The 18,963-nt window shown below is 40.7% G+C and overlaps 1 protein-coding gene across 2 annotated transcripts in view; it reads left to right on the forward strand.

The window, feature by feature from the left end:
• The window catches only part of gak (cyclin G associated kinase), a 35,544-nt gene extending 18,031 nt beyond the window's left edge, over positions 1 to 17,513 (forward strand). Inside the window, exons 11-30 of one of the 2 annotated variants that reach the window (XM_047381536.1) lie at positions 672 to 789; positions 1,928 to 1,936; positions 3,666 to 3,715; positions 3,869 to 4,017; positions 4,175 to 4,297; positions 6,363 to 6,496; positions 6,653 to 6,847; positions 6,949 to 7,066; positions 7,213 to 7,292; positions 7,449 to 7,642; positions 9,709 to 9,870; positions 10,097 to 10,257; positions 10,351 to 10,612; positions 10,710 to 10,904; positions 11,681 to 11,818; positions 11,938 to 12,024; positions 12,144 to 12,419; positions 12,520 to 12,668; positions 15,095 to 15,271; positions 15,354 to 17,513. In XM_047381536.1, the coding sequence (XP_047237492.1) occupies positions 672 to 789; positions 1,928 to 1,936; positions 3,666 to 3,715; positions 3,869 to 4,017; positions 4,175 to 4,297; positions 6,363 to 6,496; positions 6,653 to 6,847; positions 6,949 to 7,066; positions 7,213 to 7,292; positions 7,449 to 7,642; positions 9,709 to 9,870; positions 10,097 to 10,257; positions 10,351 to 10,612; positions 10,710 to 10,904; positions 11,681 to 11,818; positions 11,938 to 12,024; positions 12,144 to 12,419; positions 12,520 to 12,668; positions 15,095 to 15,271; positions 15,354 to 15,455 (2,879 nt within the window). In that variant the 3' untranslated portion in view covers positions 15,456 to 17,513. The remainder of the gene's footprint in view (positions 1 to 671; positions 790 to 1,927; positions 1,937 to 3,665; positions 3,716 to 3,868; positions 4,018 to 4,174; positions 4,298 to 6,362; positions 6,497 to 6,652; positions 6,848 to 6,948; positions 7,067 to 7,212; positions 7,293 to 7,448; positions 7,643 to 9,708; positions 9,871 to 10,096; positions 10,258 to 10,350; positions 10,613 to 10,709; positions 10,905 to 11,680; positions 11,819 to 11,937; positions 12,025 to 12,143; positions 12,420 to 12,519; positions 12,669 to 15,094; positions 15,272 to 15,353) is intronic. The other variant, XM_047381537.1, reaches the window with a different exon arrangement.
• Positions 17,514 to 18,963: the final 1,450 nt, after the last annotated feature.

An 18,963-nucleotide genomic window follows, 5' to 3' on the forward strand; every position in this document is an offset into this window, starting at 1 on the left:
CAGTGAAGATTTTCCAGCTGGAAAAAAAAAACACAACCGGGCTGTCTTGTTTACCCCGACAGTCCACAATAGCTGGAGCGTTTGTTTAATCTGACAGACTATAATAGCTACAGATTCGCATATGGCCTGTTGAGGCATCTGCTCTTATTCAAATGAAGTGCTTTTGTTGTTAGTTTGCACTTTTTATTATTATATTGTTAATAGTTTTTGAAGGGCAATTTTGTTTACTTCATAAACATTTTTATTTATTGTTTTTGTTTATTTATTTTGTATATTTAACATGTCTTTCAGTCTCAGTTTTAAATTTTCTTTAGAAATTGAAGTTTATTGATTTCTGAGAGAGTGTAGCTACTTGCAATATTTTGCCATTATCATTATATTAGTTAAAAATGGTCCCCAAGCGACAATATTATCGTTTATCGGAATAATTTCCAGGGCGATTTATTGTCCAGCAAAATGTATCATCATGACGGCCTAACTGGCTCTAACTGCATCTTATTGGAAAACAAGCAGAAAACAGATGGGATAAAACTGTTGACTTGACACTGTGATAATTCAGATTCTTATCATCTTTGATAGGTCACAAAGTGCTGGTACAGGGACATGTATGGTATTGCCGATTAATTAACAAAAACATATTCCCTTTGCTTTTTCTTTCTCGTGATGCTCAGGAGTGTATGATCCCGATCAAGCAGGAAGTGGCTTCCTGGATCTCTTGAGGGGAGGAACCGAACGCTTCCTGACCAACATTAAAGATACATCCTCTAAAGTCATCCAATCAGTAGCCAGGTAGAGGGCTCTAACTTTGTTGCAATTAATGTCTTTTTATTCGTAATATGGAATGCAATTAAAGTATTTTCCGGGTCTGAATAAAAATGGGGGAAAATGGGTATTTCATAATTAATTCTAAGTGGCCTTATTTTAAAATTCCATCCATCCATCCATCCATCCATCCATCCATCCATCCATCCATCCATCCATCCATCCATCCATCCATCCATCCATCCATCCATCCATCCATCCATCCATCCATCCATCCATCCATCCATCCTTCCTATTGTATACTTTGTAGGCATGTGTTTATCTATATATCTATTGATCGATTGAGAGACAAATAGATAGATAATCGATAGTAAATTAACGTGATTTCTTTTAGACATTTGGAATTTGGATCTAAGTGAGACCCAGACTTATGGAGATCCACAATTGTCTTCCTTAAATCATGCCTGATTTCTTTTTGTTTTGGTAATGCCAACTGATCTAAATAACAGATTTTGTTGTAAGACCGTGCCAAAAGTTTTTTTTTTTTTCATTCAGTGTATGCAAGTATTTGGTTTCAACTATACTCGGTGCTTTAACACTAGAAGTATCGGCCATCAATTTGTTTGTATTTCTAGTTTAAAATTGGCTTAAAGGACTGAGAAGTCTGGAAAGTTGGGTTTGGAAAAGAGCCAAATTTTGATTTAGAAAAAAATCTGTGGGAACCTTGAGCATGGGAATAACAGACACTGGTTCAATATTTGATTCTCCTTTTGGTGCCAGTTTTGTCAGTTATCGATCATTATGCTTACCAGCTTTTGCCTCAACCTCAGGAGCCGAATCTTAAACATCTGGTGTTTGTCTATATACCCCTTTCCAATCACTCCTTTTACTCCCCCACATTTATTTTAAAGGAACATTTTGTTGTCTAATAGGAGTAGTAGCAGATGACTCTGGCAGTGTTTGTGCACATAACAGCAACTGTAAAAAAAAAATAAGCAAAGCGTTCCTTTTAACAGCTAAATTCCACATTTCTTATATGGTTTTCATCCTTTTTTCAGTTATTTTCTCATCTGTTTGCTCCATTCGTGTGGTTGTTTTTGTTTATTTTGTTGTTTCTTTTCTCTATCCCAATCCCTCATGCTTCCACTTTGTGTACATCTCCTAGCAACCCGAGGTAAATATGGGTCAGTGAAGTTTGTCATTTCCTGCGTTGATGTTTGTAACCTGTAGCATGCGTTTGATCTGGAGGATAAAACCTTAACTAAAGCTTCTGCTTTAATGTGTTCATCATCACAGCTTCATGATCCCAACATCAGAAACTCAATAATTCAGCTGAATGAATGCTGAGTGAGGTGTGGCTGGACAGATAGGTAGTGTTTTGGGGTCAAATTAATGGAAAATAAAAATATAATTCAACCAGGTGATAAGATATTGTTGCTTAATAATTTGTTTCATTTTAACTTGAAGGGCATTTGCCTTATGAGTAGTTTTTAAAAACCAAACGTATGGATTGGTTTTCAAAAAGAGGAGTATTTCTTAGTTGCAGCAATACTCCATTTCCCCATTTATAGATTTTATAAAAAGGGAGCTTTATTTTATAAGAAGATATTAAAACAGCATTTAAATATTTCTTTCTAGCCTTCCTGTTGTGAGCAGTACATTTTTTTTATATGTTGAGGCAATGTCACACCACTGTTTAAGAGAGCAGTTGCTGTAAAACTATGTTTCACTATGTTATGTTAAAATAAAGACAAACTCAGACAAACTGATTGCTGAGATTGAGACTGTCATTAGCATATTACTATAGCATTTAGTGCAGCTAGCATTTTTGAAATAGCGTTCTCTGTATGCATTTTTTGAAAATGTAAGCCCTTACCGTAACTGAGATTTCCAAAATTTTACCGATGCCAAATGCAGCTTGTTCCAGGAGTCAAATGTTATGCTCTGTTTAGCCTTCCTGTTGTCTACGTTAGTTCTCGCCCTCTCTTGCAGCTGGAACGAACCCGAGTCATGTCTCAACATGTCATAGAAAAAGGTTTTCTTTTAAAGAGTCAATTTCAAAAACCTCACAGAGACTGAAAAAAATGTCTGACTTCTTGTTTGTTTTCAGCGTGACCTAGTACTGCTTAGGTATGGTGTGTTCACCATGTCATTAATGGTGCATTTATCAATTTTAAGAAAAATGTAAATTTCCTTTCCATTAACGTCCCAGATATGTGCCCACAAAAGAGACCCTTCAAACCTTTTCCCTTTTTTGAGGACATGATATAACTCAAAATGTCCATGAATCATGAATGATTGATGTTTGAATGAGCAAAAAAATAAACTAATTAATAGTTGTCTGACTCCACTGCTAACGAGTAACCTTTAACCACGTGTCTTTTAACCAGCATCCCCTGCGTGTCCTGATGCCGTGCTGTAATGTTAATTCTAGTTGGAATCGCTGCCTCTGGTACTTTCGCCTTTCGAATCATGATGCGTTGCTTTTAATATGTTGTGTGTTTGTACATACTGTAACACTGTCTTGAACCGTGGTGTGTCGTGTAACAAAACACTTTTTCTGTTTGTGGTATTAAGTCTTTAGGAAAATGTTTGTGGTGCCTTGAAAATCCAGTATATACATGAAGGAGGGATGTAACAAACGGTTTTAATTTGTTAGAAGGCCTTGAAAACCAGGGTGACGGTTGTATATATTGTAAGACAGCTGTCATCATTTCTGGGTTTTGGTTCATTTTCCTTTGTTAGTCATTAGGTCAGCTGCTAAATCACTGTGTGCTTTCTCCCAGGCTTTAGTCAAGCAACTTTTTCATTGAATCTCTTGAAGTATGTTCGTATATGGGCTTGACCCTCCCCCCTTATGTGTTCTGCATCTTTTGTTAGTCTGCCTTTAATTTCTTTTGCAGCTATGCCAAAGGAGACCTGGATATTTCTTACATCACCTCCAGAATAGCAGGTAGATAAAGTTTCCTTCATAAAAACACTTTTTCCTGTTCATTTGCTGTGTTTTATAAAAGTGATTTTATTGTTTTATTAAAGTTATTTGATTTTAGTGTCTCACGTTAAGACCAAAAACTGGAGTTACCACTGACTTTGTTTGTGTGTGTAGTGATGTCTTTCCCAGCAGAAGGGGTGGAGTCTGCAATAAAGAACAACATTGAGGATGTTCGTCTGTTCCTGGATTCACGTCATGCCGGCCACTACGCTGTGTACAACCTCTCTCGACGATCCTACAGGCCTTCTCGATTCCACAACAGGGTCAGAAATGTGTGTTTGTGTGTCTACCAGCCTGCATAATGAGACATGACAATCATAACCGATTGAAGATGTTTGATCAGTCAGTAAAAGGTTTAGAACGCTAAATAAAAATACAACTTTAGTCTCTACATTGTCTCTCTTTGTCCCTTGTGTCCAGGTTTCAGAGTGTAACTGGCAGGTGCGCCGTGCCCCCAACCTCCGCAGTCTCTACAGCGTATGCAAGAACATGCATCTATGGCTCAAACAGGACCAGAGGAACATCTGTATAGTTCACTGTCTGGTAAGTAAGTCAGTCCTCCAGACATCTGTAGAAATGGGGGAGAAGATTAAAATCGTATTCTTCAGAGCTAAATCAGACCTGTATAGACAGATAAATTCTGAGTATTTTTTTCTGTCTTGATGAATTTAAAAGAAATTACAGCAACCCAGAAAAAAGAAGAAGATGGTGTACATAATCAATCAAATCTATATAGACATCTGGAGCATTTTGAACAGAAATAAGAACCTGGTCTGTTACAACACATTCAGATGGTTTGTTTGTAGGCTTCATAGGTAAATCTGATAAATTATAACTGAGGGCTGCTGGAAAGTCTGAGTGTTAAAATTACAGCTGTGTTCTCTGAAGACTGAAAGTCAACATAATATATATTTTATTATTTATACTCGTACTCGTCGTCTTCCGTTTTATCCGGGAACGGGTCACAGGGCCAGCAGACTCCCTCTCCCTAGGCACCTCCTCCAGCTCCTCCAGGGGGAGCCCAAGGCGTTCCCAGGCCAGCCGAGAGACATAGTCCCTCCAGCGTGTCCTAGGCCGTCCCCTAGGCCTCCTCCCGGTGGGACGTGGCTGCTTAGCAGGGAGGCTGCTGCGTCCCCCTCACCTCGCTGTGGGAGAAGGAGCCTGAGCTGGTGCGGGAGGTTGAGAGATATCGACTAGAAATAGTCGGGCTCGCCTCCACACACAGTGTGGGCTCTGAAACCCATCTCCTTGAGAGGGGCAGGACTCTCTTCTACTCTGGAGTGGCCCACGGGGAGAGGCGGCGGGCTGGGGTGGGTTTGCTTGTTGCCCCCCAGCTCAGCCGTCTCGTGTTGGGGTTTACCCCAGTGGATTAGAGGGTTGCATCCCTGCGCCTTCGGGTTGGGGACAGGTCTCTGACTGTCGTTTCGGCCTGCGGTAGTGCGGAGTACCCGGCCTTCTTGGCATCCCTGTTGGGGGTGCTGGATAGTGCCCCTCCCGGGGACTCAATTGTTCTGCTGGGGGACTTCAACGCCCACGTGGGAAACGACAGTGACACCTGGAGAGGCGTGATTGGGAGGAATGGCCTCCCCGATCTGAATCCAAGCGGTGTTTCGTTACTGGAATTTTGCGCTAGTCACGGATTGTCCATAATGAACACCATGTTCAAACATAAGGGTGTTCATCCGTGCACTTGACACCAGGACACCCTAGGCAGGAGGTCAATGATCGACTTTGTTGTCGTATCATCAGACCTTCGGCCTCGTGTTTTGGACACTCGGGTGAAGAGGGGCTGAGCTGACCACTGATCACCACCTGGTGGTGAGTTGGATCCACTGGAGGAGGAGAAGGCCAGACAGACTTGGCAGGCCCAAGCGCATAGTGAGGGTCTGCTGGGAATGTCTGGCAGAGCCCTCAGCCAGGGATGTATTCAGCTCCATGACTGAGGTGGAAGCTAAAACATTTGAGGTGTGACAGAAAAGCTGTGGGTCAAAGAAGGGTGGGGTGTCTGTTTGGCTGTGAGAAGGAGACGAGGATGCTGAGCTTGTTTCTGAACTGAACCTATTGAAGAATGTGTTTAGTTCATTGGCTCTGTCCAGACATCCATCTGTCCGATCGTCCTTCTGCTTAAAAACCTGCACTCGTACATTTATCAGATAATTTTAACATTTCTTTTACAGGTTTAGTTTTTACAGTTTTGTGTTGCTCTGGTGATGAATTTTTGCAACCCAAAAATATGTTTTTGTTTAAATGTGACTTTGATGAAGACACAGATGTCGCTGAAACATTAGTCTCCATGAAGTTTGCAAAATAAAGCTGAAAACTGACCAGTGAGTTCCAGTCATTTCTCCCTTTTGTAAAAGATATGTTTTCTCAACCATATATACTAAACAGACCACCAAAAGTGTTCCAGTGTATTTAGTAGGAATATGTAGTAACATTATGGTGATCGGGGCGGTATGTGCATGCTGCTTTTACTCCTGAAAATCATCAACCCCAAATATCTATAAAACTAAACATGCCAAGTCTGTGATTTACCTGATTTTATAAACTAAAATGCTTCATCAGCTGCAGTATTTTGGTTTTGATCATTTTTGGTTGTTCTCTCTAGGACGGCCGAGCAGCGTCAGCAGTGGCCGTTTGCTCTTTCCTATGTTTCTGTCGCCTTTTCACTACAGCTGAGGCGGCTGTCTACATGTTCTCTATGAAACGCTGCCCGCCGGGCATATCCCCCTCACACAAGAGGTACGAAACCCAGTTGGCAGAAAATGTTGGGCTGGTTTGTAGGTTTGCTCTCAAATTGTGAAATTTATCGAGGCTAGTTTTCATATACTGATTTCTTTTTTGTGTGTACTGTTTCCCAAAATGAGGCTGTCCCCTAATATCGCTTTTTGTTCTCAGGTACATAGAGTATATGTGCGACATGATGGCAGAAGAGCCCATAATTCCTCATAGCAAGCCTGTAATCATTCATTCCATCATCATGACACCAGTGCCACTGTTCAACAAGCAACGCAATGGGTGCAGGCCGTTCTGTGAAGTCTATGTCAGAGACGAGAGGGTCCTCACAACCTCGCAGGAATATGACGGGATGAAGTATGTTTGGCCTGGCAGGTTTTCTCCTGTTTAATCAGTGTGAAACAACATAGCTCTTATTTTCAGTAATTCTCTGTCTCCCTTTCTTTTTTTCCTTTCAGGGATTTTAAGATGGAAGATGGTAGAGCACAGATTCCCCTCAATGTTACAGTTCAAGGAGATGTACTTGTGGTGATCTATCACGCTAGATCTACGCTGGGTGGACGTCTCCAGGCGAAGGTAGAGAAACACGAGTGTTATCAGTCTTTTGACTGTTGAGAAACTGTGTGACCGTACTTTTCAGTTAGTCAATACTTTGATACCTAGAGTAAATAACAGCCTAAGAATTTGTTGCAGTATTTTAAAGAGTCGCTTTCTGATTTCAGATGGCTTCAATGAAAATGTTTCAGATCCAGTTTCACACTGGCTTCATTCCAAGAAATGCAACTACTGTGAAGTTTGCAAAGTATGTATACTGTCTGCCAATGAATACCATCGCAAACTGGAATATTGCTTCTTGAATGATAATTATACCATTTACAGGAGAGCTGAAACGTTAAGGTGCTGGTTTCTTCATTGATAACATTTTCCTCCCGTATATATCCGTTTTCTTATCTGTCAGGTATGATTTGGACGCCTGTGACATCCAGGAGAAGTACCCAGACCTGTTCCAGGTTAATTTGGACATTGAGGTGGAACCCAGAGACAGACCCAGCACCAAGACCCTTCCATGGGAGGACTTCCAAACCAAAGGTCTTAACCCCAAAATACTCTTTTCGTCTCGTGATGAGCAGCAGGAAATCCTCAGCAAATTTGGTAGGTGGTTTCAACTGGATTTCATTTGCTTATTGTGCCGTCTGTAGTGCCTTGCCAAAAGAGTAAAATACTCTCGAACTTCTGTAGTTTGTCACTTTACAATCATAGACTTTTTTGTGATTGACCAACACTAAGTAGCACATTATTCTGAGGTGGGAGAAGAGTAATAGGGTGGTTTTCTAAGGTTTTTATAAATTAAAATCTGAAAGTGTGGTGTGCATTTATATGCAACCCCTTCACTCTAATTTCCTTTAAATGAAAAACAGTGTAATTGAAGAGTCTAGAATGGTGAGAATAAGTGTCTGCATAAATACAGCTGTTCTGTAAAGGCTTCAAACATCCTAGAGCACCGTTCAATCAAGGATCTATAAATGGAACAGGTATGGCACAACTGCAAACCTACCAAGACCTTAACTGAAAAGATGGGCAAGGAGAGCATTAATCTGAGCAGCAACCAATAGACCCATAGTAACTTTGAAGGTGCAGCAAGGATCCACAACTCGGGTGGGAGAATCTGTTGGAAGGACAACCGTTACTTGTCCACAAATCTGGTTGCATGAAGAAAGTGGTAGTTGACAGAAAGTCTGCCACAAGCCATGAAGGGTAGAAACGGCACACATATGGAAGAAGTCTCTCTGGTCAGATAAGACCAGACATTTAAACTTTTTGATCTAGGTGCACAATGTTGTGTGTGATAGATGGAGCTAAATACAGGGTACTACTGTAAGATGACCTGTCTAAAGCTGCAAAGGACTTTCTCCTTTTCCCCAGAGCAACAACCCTGCATACAGCCAGCGATACCATGAAATGGGTTGATTGGAAACATGTTAATGGGTTAGAATGGCCCAAACTCCAGGTATTAATCCAACTGAACATCTGTGGTGAGGCTTAAAAATATCTCTTCATAGATGCTCTCCATCCAGTCTGACTGAGCTTAAATTGTTTTCCAAAGAGGAATGGGCAAAAAACAAATCAGTGTGTAGATGTTTAAAGCTGGAAGAGTACTGTACTGCAAGATGTGCAGCAGTAATTGCAGTGAAAGGTGGCATTGATTCAGGTGGGCTCAATACCAATGCACACCACACCTTGTACACTTTTATTTATGCAAAGAAATACTGAAGTCAAGTCAAGTTTATTTATATAGCGCTTTTCAGCAACAAGGCACTTAAAGCGCTGTAGTCCACTGAAGTCCATGCATTCATTTCCTTCTTCTTCTACACAGTTGCACACTACTTTGTATTGGTCTATTACATAAAATACATGATGTTCTGTGATATGAAGATTGTTGGAAAGCACTGTAAAGGTAAATCTAAAAAAATAGAATATTGTGAAATGGTTCAATGTAGTTTGTCACTACTTTTAGAAAGTAAGACTCTTATTTAGATTCATTACAAAGATTGAATCTATATAATATAGATGTTTATGTAATATGGATGATTATGGCTTACCAGATAATGAAAATCAAAATTCATTGTCTCAGAGAGTTAGAACATTACATAAGATAAGAATAAAAAACCATATTTTAAACAGAAATATCAGGCTTCTGAAAAGTCTGTTCTTTTGTGTGCTCTCCTTTTGTATGAATTACTGCATCTGTGTGGTGTGGCATGTAGGCGGTCAGCCAGTGGTTCTGCTGAGGTGTAGTGGAAGCCCAGGTTGCTTTAATGGACGCCTTCAGGTCATCTGCATCGTTGGGTCTGGTGTCTCTCAACTTCCTCTTGACAATATTCGATTGATTCTTTATGGGGTTCAGGTCAGGCCACTTTGCTGGCCAATCAAGGAAAGTAATATCATTGAACCAGCTTTTGGTACCTATGGTGCTGTGGGCCGTTGCCAAGTCCTGCTGGGAAATGGATTGAGCGATTCCATAAGATTGTCAGCAGAAGGAAGCATTAAGTGCTTTAATATCTCCTGGTAGATGGATGCGTTGACTGCAAATTACATTTTCAGATGTTTCTGTTACAGTAAAAGTACAGATCATACTCTCACATTGTGTGAAATGAAACACAGAACTTTACATGCAAGCCTTTCATTAAAACCAGTTTTGTTTTTAAATGTCACCACAGGTAAACCAGAGCTGCCTCGTCAGCCTGGTTCCTCTGCATTTTATGAGTCGGAGTCTCCTCCACCAGCTCAGACACCAGATGGCGCCAATGCGTCCGAATCAGAATCTCCAGTCAGCAACAATGCCAACCCCAGCAACTTCTTCCAGACACTAGATTGGGAAGGTGAATTTTTTCTTGTATACTTTTTACTCTAAAGTTGTAATGTTAATGTTTTGAAACAGTTCCTTTATAAAATAAGAGGTTAGAGCGTGTGATTTTGTTTCCTGTCGTCGTCTTAATTATAAAAAAAATTAAAAATGCCTCATTACCAAACCTTTTCCCTGAATTCAAAGTACTTTGATACTTAAGATTTCTAACAATTGCATTGATTTCTTCCATGTATACATAGATGTTCAAAGTCCTCAAGATGCTACAGACAGCTTAGGAGGCGGATCCATGAATGATCAGGATGACCTGAGTGATCAATCAGAGGGAGAGTCTTACTCTGCTCCCAGCGGGGAAGCTTTATCACATGACCACAGTGAACAACTGTTTGATGCTGATTTTCAGGTGGATTTCTACCTATGCCAAAAATAACAATTATGTTTTTATTTTATGTGTACTGGGAAACAGCAAAGCGGTTTATGTCTCCCTTCCCACCAGGCATCCCCTCCTGCACTCCAGGAATCTGCTCGTAGTGACACAGCTGACCTCCTGGGGTTGAATTCGGACCCTGAACCATCTGCCATGTCTTCAGGCTTCTCTGGTACTTCTAATCAAGCAACCCAGGGAGGACTGAAAGCTGCGTCCAGCAACAGTGATCTACTCAACGACTTGTTTGCACCTCCTGCTGGTCAGACAGGGGCAGTGCAAGAAGAACTGTTCTTCAGTGAGCCGACCAGTGGAGCCACACCTGACTCAAAACGTGAGGAGTGGGACTTCATCTATGCTTTTTTGCTATGCTATCTTTTTTTGCCTGTAATGTGGTTTTTTTTGTTATTCTGATTAATAATGTGTTGTAGCCATGGGCGACCTGTTTGATCCATTCGGGATGGGGTCCGGCTCTGGTGTCGGTTCCAGTGTCGGCTCTTCTCGCCAAGCCTCCGGCCCTGACCTGTTTGGAGACTTGTTGGGCTCTGATAGTTCAGCAACCAGCGGATTCAGCTCAGCTCACAGTACCACCACCCCTGCATCTAACACCAGCCTCTTCAACCTCAGTAAGTCCACAATCAAAAAGAGTCTTTCTAACAAACTCATTCCACTTTAGCTTTTCCACATTTTCTCATGTTACAGCCTCAAAACTTTAGAACATTTTACTTCGATTTTCAGTGATACTTTAAGACGAAAGTAGTGCATAATTGTGAAGTTGAAGGAAATGAAACATGTTTTTGTAAGTGCTTCTACAAAGAAAAATCTGAGAAGTGTCCCATGCGTTCCTGATGGTCTCTCAGACCAGACGAATGACTTCTAATGTGTGCTCTGTCCCCTACATGGCTCGTAGCAAACTGCAAATCAGTGTTTTATGCCTTTCATTCAACGATGGCTACTTCAGCACACTCACCACATTTGCTGAGCGTACTGCTAACAGTTGTCATGTCAACACATTTTCCCACCTGAGCTGTGTATTTGTGCAGCTCCTCCTGAGTTACCACGAGCCTGCTTCTGATAGATGTTCTCTTTGTCCATTGTCTCTGTTTCTTAATGGGGGCTGAATGAAAAATGCACTCCAAGCCCGGCAGATTTTTATTTGTAATAAAGTTAGGCCATATATGTTTTTTTATTTCACAATTAGGTGCTTCTTTGTATCAGTCTGACAATTTGACATAAAATGTCCATACAATGAACTGATGTTTGTAGAATGTTTCAACCACAAAACGTTTAACACATTTGTCACATTCCTGTAAAAAGTATTGTTATAACCCAATGCAGAATCAAATAAATTCCCTACTTCATCTCAGCGACATACTAAACTGGAGGCACTTGGTCTTAACAGATAAGATTACAAAAGATGGTCCTAAGATGACTTCCTCAGCCAGCCAACCAGACCTGCTCAGTGGATGGGACAGCTGGGCTGCTGGTACCACAGCAGGCATCAGTACCAACACCAACAAACCCAGTTGTACCAACACAGGTGGTTTAAGGAATATTGCTCAGTAAATTTTAAATGGCTTATCTTGTTTTTTTGATAAAATATCAGCCTTGTCAACGGTCTTAAACTTTCAAACTTTAATATTTTTGCTGCTATTGCAGCCACTGGTGTGTCGACCATGTCGAAGGCAAAGTCTCAGACATTTGATCCTTTTGCAGACCTTGGAAGCCTGGGCTCCAACTTACCAGGTATGTTTTTGCCTTTTACAGTGTTGATTAATGAGCAGTGATCCTGACATATAAAAAAACATCCACTTAAATCTCTTAAATTCCTAAAGTAAGTATAATCTTTTTATTTTTTCTTGCAGGCTCTTCAAGTAGTAACTTTTCAGGGACTTCATTTGGCTCCAAGACTCCTTCTTCCTCCACCCCTTCCTCTGCTAAGCCTCAAGCACAGGCCTGGCAGTCTGGAAGACCCACCTCAGCTCAGACCAAACCTTGGATGTCTGGACCTGGATCAACACCTAAAGGCTCTTCAGCATCTCAACCTGTAGGCACTCAACCCTCTAAACCCAACTACAACCTCAATTTCTCTAGTGTCATTGGTGGGAGGGAAGAGAGAGGAGTCCGTGGGCCTGTCTTTGGTAAGAGAATCTCAACGCGTGGGGAAAAGATTTCTAGTATGAGTCCGTTAATGTTTTATTTCAGATCTACATCTTAATCATTGGTGCTGTTTTACCGTAGGCTCCAAACCAAAGGTGAAAGAGGATGATTTTGAGGAACTCCTTTCCACTCAGGGTTTTGCATCCAAGCCTGATAAAAAGGGACCAAGGACCATTGCTGAAATGAGGAAACAAGAGATCGCAAAAGACATGGATCCCCTTAAGTTACAGGTACAGAGCAAAATACACTCACCGGCCACTTTATTAGATACACCTTGCTAGTACCGGGTTGGACCCCCATTTGCCTTCAGAGCCGCCTTAATCCTTCATGGCATAGATTCAACAAGGTACTGGAAACATTCCCCAGACAGTTTGGTCCATATTGATATGATAGCATCACACAGATGCTGCAGATTTGTCGGCTGCACATCCATGATGTGAATCTCCTGTTCCACCACATCCCAAAGGTGCTCTATTGGATTGAGATCTGGTGACTGTGGAGGCTATTTGAGTCCAGTGAACTCATTGTCATGTTCAAGAAACCAGTCTGAGATGATTCATGCTTTATGACATGGCACGTTATCCTGTTGGAAGTAACCATCAGAAGATGGGTACACTGTGGTTATAAAGGGATGGACATGATCAGCAACAATACTCAGGTAGGGTGTGGTGTTGACACGATGCTCAGTTGGTACTAAGGGGCCCAAAGTGTGCCAAGAAAATATCTCCCGCACCATTACACCACCACCACCATGAACCGTTGATACAAGGCAGGATGGATTCATGCTTTCATGTTGTTGACACCAAATTCTAACCCTACCATCCGAATGTCGCAGCAGAAATCGAGACTCATCAGACCAGGCAACGTTTTTCCAATCTTCTATTGTCCATTTTTGGTGAGCCTGTGCCAATTGTAGCCTCAGTTTCCTGTTCTTAGCTGACAGGAGTGGCACCCGGTGTGGTCTTCTGCTGCTGTAGCCCATCCTCCTCAAGGTTCGACATGCTGTGCGTTCAGAGATGCTCTTCTGCATGCCTTGGTTGTAACGAGTGGTTATTTGAGTTACTGTTGCCTTTCTATCAACTCGAAGCAGTCTGGCCATTCTCCTCTGACCTCTGGCATCAACAAGGCATTTGCGCCCACAGAACTCGGACCATTCTCTGTAAACCCTGGAGATGGTAGTGCGTGAAAATCCCAGTAGATCAGCAGTTTCTGAGATCCTCGGACCAGCCCATCTGGCACCAACAACCATGCCATGTTCAAAGTCACTGAAATCATCTTTCTTCCCCATTCTGATGCTCGGTTTGAACTGCAGCAGATCGTCTTGACCATGATCTCTACAGGCCTAAATGCATTGAGTTGCTGTCATGTGATTGGCTGATTAGAAATTTGCGTTAACGAGCAGCTGGACAGGTGTACCTAATAAAGTGGCTGGTGAGTGTATAGTACACATGTAGCAGACATGACAGTCAAAAACACACACAGTGTATATTCTAGCAAAGGTATTCACACCCCCCAGACTGATTCACAATTTGTCACATTACAGCCAAAAACTTCAATGTATTTTATGGCGATAGGCCAACAAAAGGTGGTTCTTACCTGTAAAGAAAATAAAAGTCTGCATATTTTTAAACATTTTTTACGAATAAAAATCCTCCCTTGAATCTATACTTTTCTTTCATTGGGGGTAAATCTTTACACACTTTAAACATCTAAAGAATTATATTTTTGGCCATTCTATGCAAAGAAGCTCGAGCTCAGTCAGATTAGATGGACAGCATCTGAATAGCAAGTTTTTAATCTTGCCACAGATTGTCTGTTTGATTTAACTGTAGACTTTGACTGGGCCATTCAGCGCATTAATATGCTTTGGTCTAAACAATCCCATTGCAGCTCTGGCTGTATATCAAGGGTTATCGTCCTGCTGAAAGGTGAACCTCCGCTCTAGTTTCAAGTAATTTACAGCCTCTAAGAGTTTTTTCTGCATTGCAATTAATTTAGCTCCCTCCATCTTTACATCAAAACCGACGAGCTTTCTTGTCCCTGCTGAAGAAAAGCATCATCGCAGGATGATGCTGACACCACCATCTGTGACCTGGAAGACATTGTCTTGAATTTAGACACAGCTGATCAGAGCATCTTTCTCCACGTTTGCTGTGTTCTTGCGTGGCTTGTGTTAATCATTAAATAGAACTTCTGATGGCTTTCTTTTAACAGTGGCCTTATTCCTGCCACTCTACGATGAACTCCAGAGTTTTGCAGTGCACATTGCCCTATCACCTGATTCTCCTACCTGATCAGCCAATCTCTGCAGCTCCTCCAGAGTTACCAGATCAGTGTTCTTTTTTCCATCCAGGCTGTTTAGGAGGACAGGCTGGTGGTGTGTTTTTATGTTTGCAGATGTTTTCTTCATGATGCTGTTTGTTCACTAACAAACCTGTGACCTTCACACAACAGCTGCATTTATTCAGAGATTAAAACACACACATGTTCGCCATTTATTAATTTGGTGACTTCTGACGGTAATTGGTTTTACTGGTTGTAACATCACAAAATATTAAAGTTTAAGGAGTGTGATTATTTTGGAAGACACTGGCTGTAGATTGAAAACAATAGAAAATAAGATTATGGAAATTTTACTTGATTTTCGACTTGGTAGATTTTGGAGTGGATCGAGGGGAAGGAGCGAAACATCAGAGCACTGCTTTCAACTCTGCATACAGTATTGTGGGAGGGGGAAACCCGCTGGAAGCCTGTGGGCATGGCTGACCTTGTGACACCTGACCACGTCAAGAAATTCTACAGGAAGGCAGTGTTAGTTGTCCATCCAGATAAGGTACAGCTTCATAATGCTGAATCTGCTGTGATTTAGTGCTCAGATCTTTAGGTAATAATGACTGTTTTCTTTGTCCATGCAGGCTACAGGTCAGCCTTACGAACAGTACGCTAAGATGATCTTCATGGAACTGAGTGACGCCTGGTCAGAGTTTGAAAACCAGGGATCCAAAGCTCTCTTCTAAAACCTCGGCCTGGACCACTACTAAACCCGACCCGACTGCACTGGACTTTATTTGGCCCAACCAAACGAGGGTTTGACTGGGCCAGATTGGACAGGGCTGAGCCCACATTGGGCCATAAAGGGCGCGGAGCCTCTGAGAGGTGTCCTCTCTATAATTCCCTTCTTCCTTCTTTACCTTCTTGTCTTTCTACAGTTAAAAGCAAAGAGCTTCTTGCCTCACGTCTTGCTGTGATGAAAAAAATTCTAATTCTTGTTCTTACACAGAGGGTTTAATAAACATTGAGATGGTTTTTAAACTCACTGCCTACCTGTGTGACTGCCTGAGTGTTGCTGCAAACAGTGGGAGGGAGGAGTAGCTCACAATTAGGCAAAGAATTTAAGAAAAGATTTGATTTGGCAGATTAACAGAAAGAAATGACCTGTTTTGGTTTATTGGTGATAAAAATTTTATTTATGCTTTGCACGTTTGCAGCCAATCTTGTAGTTTACTGGCAAATAAAAGTGATCATCGCTGTTCATTTCTCAGCTTAGCAGCCTATTTAAAAGTTTTCAAAATATTGTTTGTGATGTTTAGACCTGCTGCCTGAGATGCAAGCATTGAGGAACACACAAACTGTTTGAGAAAATCCGAAAAGTCTTTATGAATCTTTAAATGAAAACCTTTGCTGCTCTGTTTTGGGTCACAACTTGAATTTTCGTGAGCCAGAAAGTCAGACACTTTACCTACTGAACACTACTTGTGCTGCCTGATACCTGATACTGCTGCAGCAGATGGAAGTTTAAAAAATATGCAGGCCTCAAACATGTTTCCCACACAAATCCAGTCAGGCGTTCTGTGTTTAAGTGCTCTTTGACTTCCACCTTTTAAGTGTACACTGTGTAGCAAACAGCATGCTCTCCTACACCAAACCTGTCAACAACAGGTGGACGACTTTGTTTCCTAACTAGGGACATTTGAATGGGCAGATCATTTTTTTCTAAAGTGCTCTTTTTCTTGTAGCAAGAACAGGAAAGATGATGCCAACATTGTACTTGGTGACAGACCTCTCACCCTTTGACATTAAGCTTCTCCTCCTCCATCATCACCATCATTCATGTTTCTATGGACCAGGCTTTTTGTCCTTTAAGCTCTTCTCACTTTAAGCACAGTTTACAGGCAACTACAGTTCAGAAAAGTGATGGATTGAAAAGGAAATGTGATGGTCTGTTCTGGTTTCATCCTGGTTTTATGGGGTGGGGTGTTTGTTTTCTCCCTCTTTGTATTAAACTGTTTCAGTTAAAATATCACTTCTATGTAAATATAAGAATATTATCATCCATCAAGTGGCTTAATGAAGTTTCCAGCTTGAGGGGTTATTTTGTTTTTAAGCCTCAGGCTGAATGTTTTTGTGTGTGTGACAAATAATGCAGCTTTATTGGGCATCATTCTCTATAGCTAATTATCATTTTTTTGTGTCAAATCTTTCCAACTCTTCTTTCATTCACATTTTCCTCATGAACCAATCAGATCTCTTTTTTCATATTTATTATTGCGTTTTATGAAAGTGTTTAGGGAAAACGATGCATTCATACAAGTGGGTATTCATTTATATTAGTGGAAGGTTTGGAACGAAAATCGGACAGTTGTTGGTTGATCAGAGAGCCGCCATTGTTTTCATTCCAATGCATCACATGTTAATACGAATGTGCTTTTATAAGTGTATATCCTGTCTGTTGTTTCCTACCTAGATCTGTAACTCTTATCCTTTTGGGTATTCAGTCCTTTTATGTCACAAATTACTTTTTTCCCCTTTAAATTTAGAGGTGAAAGTGTTGATTCTGTTTTGTTTCTAATGTTTTGTAAAATAAAAGAAAATGCCCACAGAAGGGGACAGCAAACCTAAATAACTGATGCTAAATTCTTTTTTGTTTTTTTTGTTTTTGGACGGTCGGACAATATAAAGCTGAAGAATGGCAAAAAACAACACTTGACAGTGTTAACTGTACCAAATTACACCATGCTAATATGAATGTAAATTTAAATGTAAAAAGTAATTAAAAAAAGACATTTGATCTGGGACATTTATGTTTTCTGTGTCTTTATTTCAGTTGAAAACATGCTTTGAAATTCAAAGATTTATTTAAATGAACTATTGTGTGCTGGCTACAACTGTTTTTGGTCTCCAGTGTTTGTTAAACTGCTTTTTTTGTATTTTGCCACAATGATATTTAAAGGGTTAGTTTAACGTTTATTCTGTTTTTAAAGTTCTTCCGTGTAGGTAACATCTGTCTGGGTGCCCTCAGTTTGCAGAGTTGACAGCTACTCGGGTGGAACAGAATGCTGTTTTATAATTGATTATACCACAGCTGCTTTTGCATTTATTGGTTATACTCGATACCAAGCTGGTCACGTTTCCCCCTCTCAATTTCACACTTTTGCAGTGTGTGATCTAAAAAAACAAATTTTTAACAGCAGTTAAAATGACTTATTTGATTTTTACACTTCTATCAGTTACTGACTGGATACACATGACACATTCTGTTTGACAATATGGATTTACTGCTAAACAACCATAGACCAACAGAGTCATCTATTTAAATGACTCCAGAACTTTGTGCAATTATATATATTTTTTTTAATTTCGAATCGATAGCAGTATAATAGTTGGTTGCAAAGTTTTCAAAGCTGTGGTCCAGAGAGGTTTCGACTGCACGTAATACTGACTGTGAATAACTTATTCATAAATCCACACTTCAAAGCAGCAAATTGCTTTAAATAATTGTAGTTTAAAAATAAAGTTAGCAGTCCTATGTAGTGCCACTGACCAATTTTTTAGATATGCGTGTCCATTTCCAAATAAACACAAAAAGAGAATTACATTGCACCAGCTCAATTTAGGCCTCTGAACGCAATGAAGACTGTTTTCTGGAGATCATACTGAGCATCAGAATAGGGAGCTATGGGATTTAAGTGACTTTAAACATGACACAGTCGGTGCCAGACGGCTCGTTTGAGTGTTTCAGAAAGTGTTGATCAAGTGAGATCTTCACGTACAACCATTGCCAAGGTTTACACGAAATGGTCTGAAAATGAAAATTTCTAGTAAAATTTCATTATATAAATAAAATTGCCTTGTTGATCTCGGAGATTAGAAGAGAGTGGATCATGATGATAGAAAGGCAAGAGTACTGCAAATAACCGTTGGTTACAACTAAAGGTAATTAATCTCTGAACACAGCATGTTAAACCCCAAAGCAGATGGGATACTGCAGCAAATGACCATACCAGGTGTCACTTCTGTGTGCTAAAAATAGGAAACTGAGGCTACCATTTACATAGGCTCCCCAAAATTGGACAATAGATTAGAAAAAAGTTAACTGGTCCCACCAGTAAATTTATTTAAGTGGGACTTTCAGTTGGTAGGGTCAGAATTTGGTGTCTCTACTTTGTATTGTATTAATGGTTCAGGTTAGATTTGGTGTGGGGAATATTTTCTTGGCACACTTTGAGCCCCTTCGTACCAGCTTGG

This window comes from Girardinichthys multiradiatus, chromosome 12, assembly GCF_021462225.1.
Source record: "Girardinichthys multiradiatus isolate DD_20200921_A chromosome 12, DD_fGirMul_XY1, whole genome shotgun sequence".
In the NCBI taxonomy this organism is placed as follows: domain Eukaryota; kingdom Metazoa; phylum Chordata; class Actinopteri; order Cyprinodontiformes; family Goodeidae; genus Girardinichthys; species Girardinichthys multiradiatus.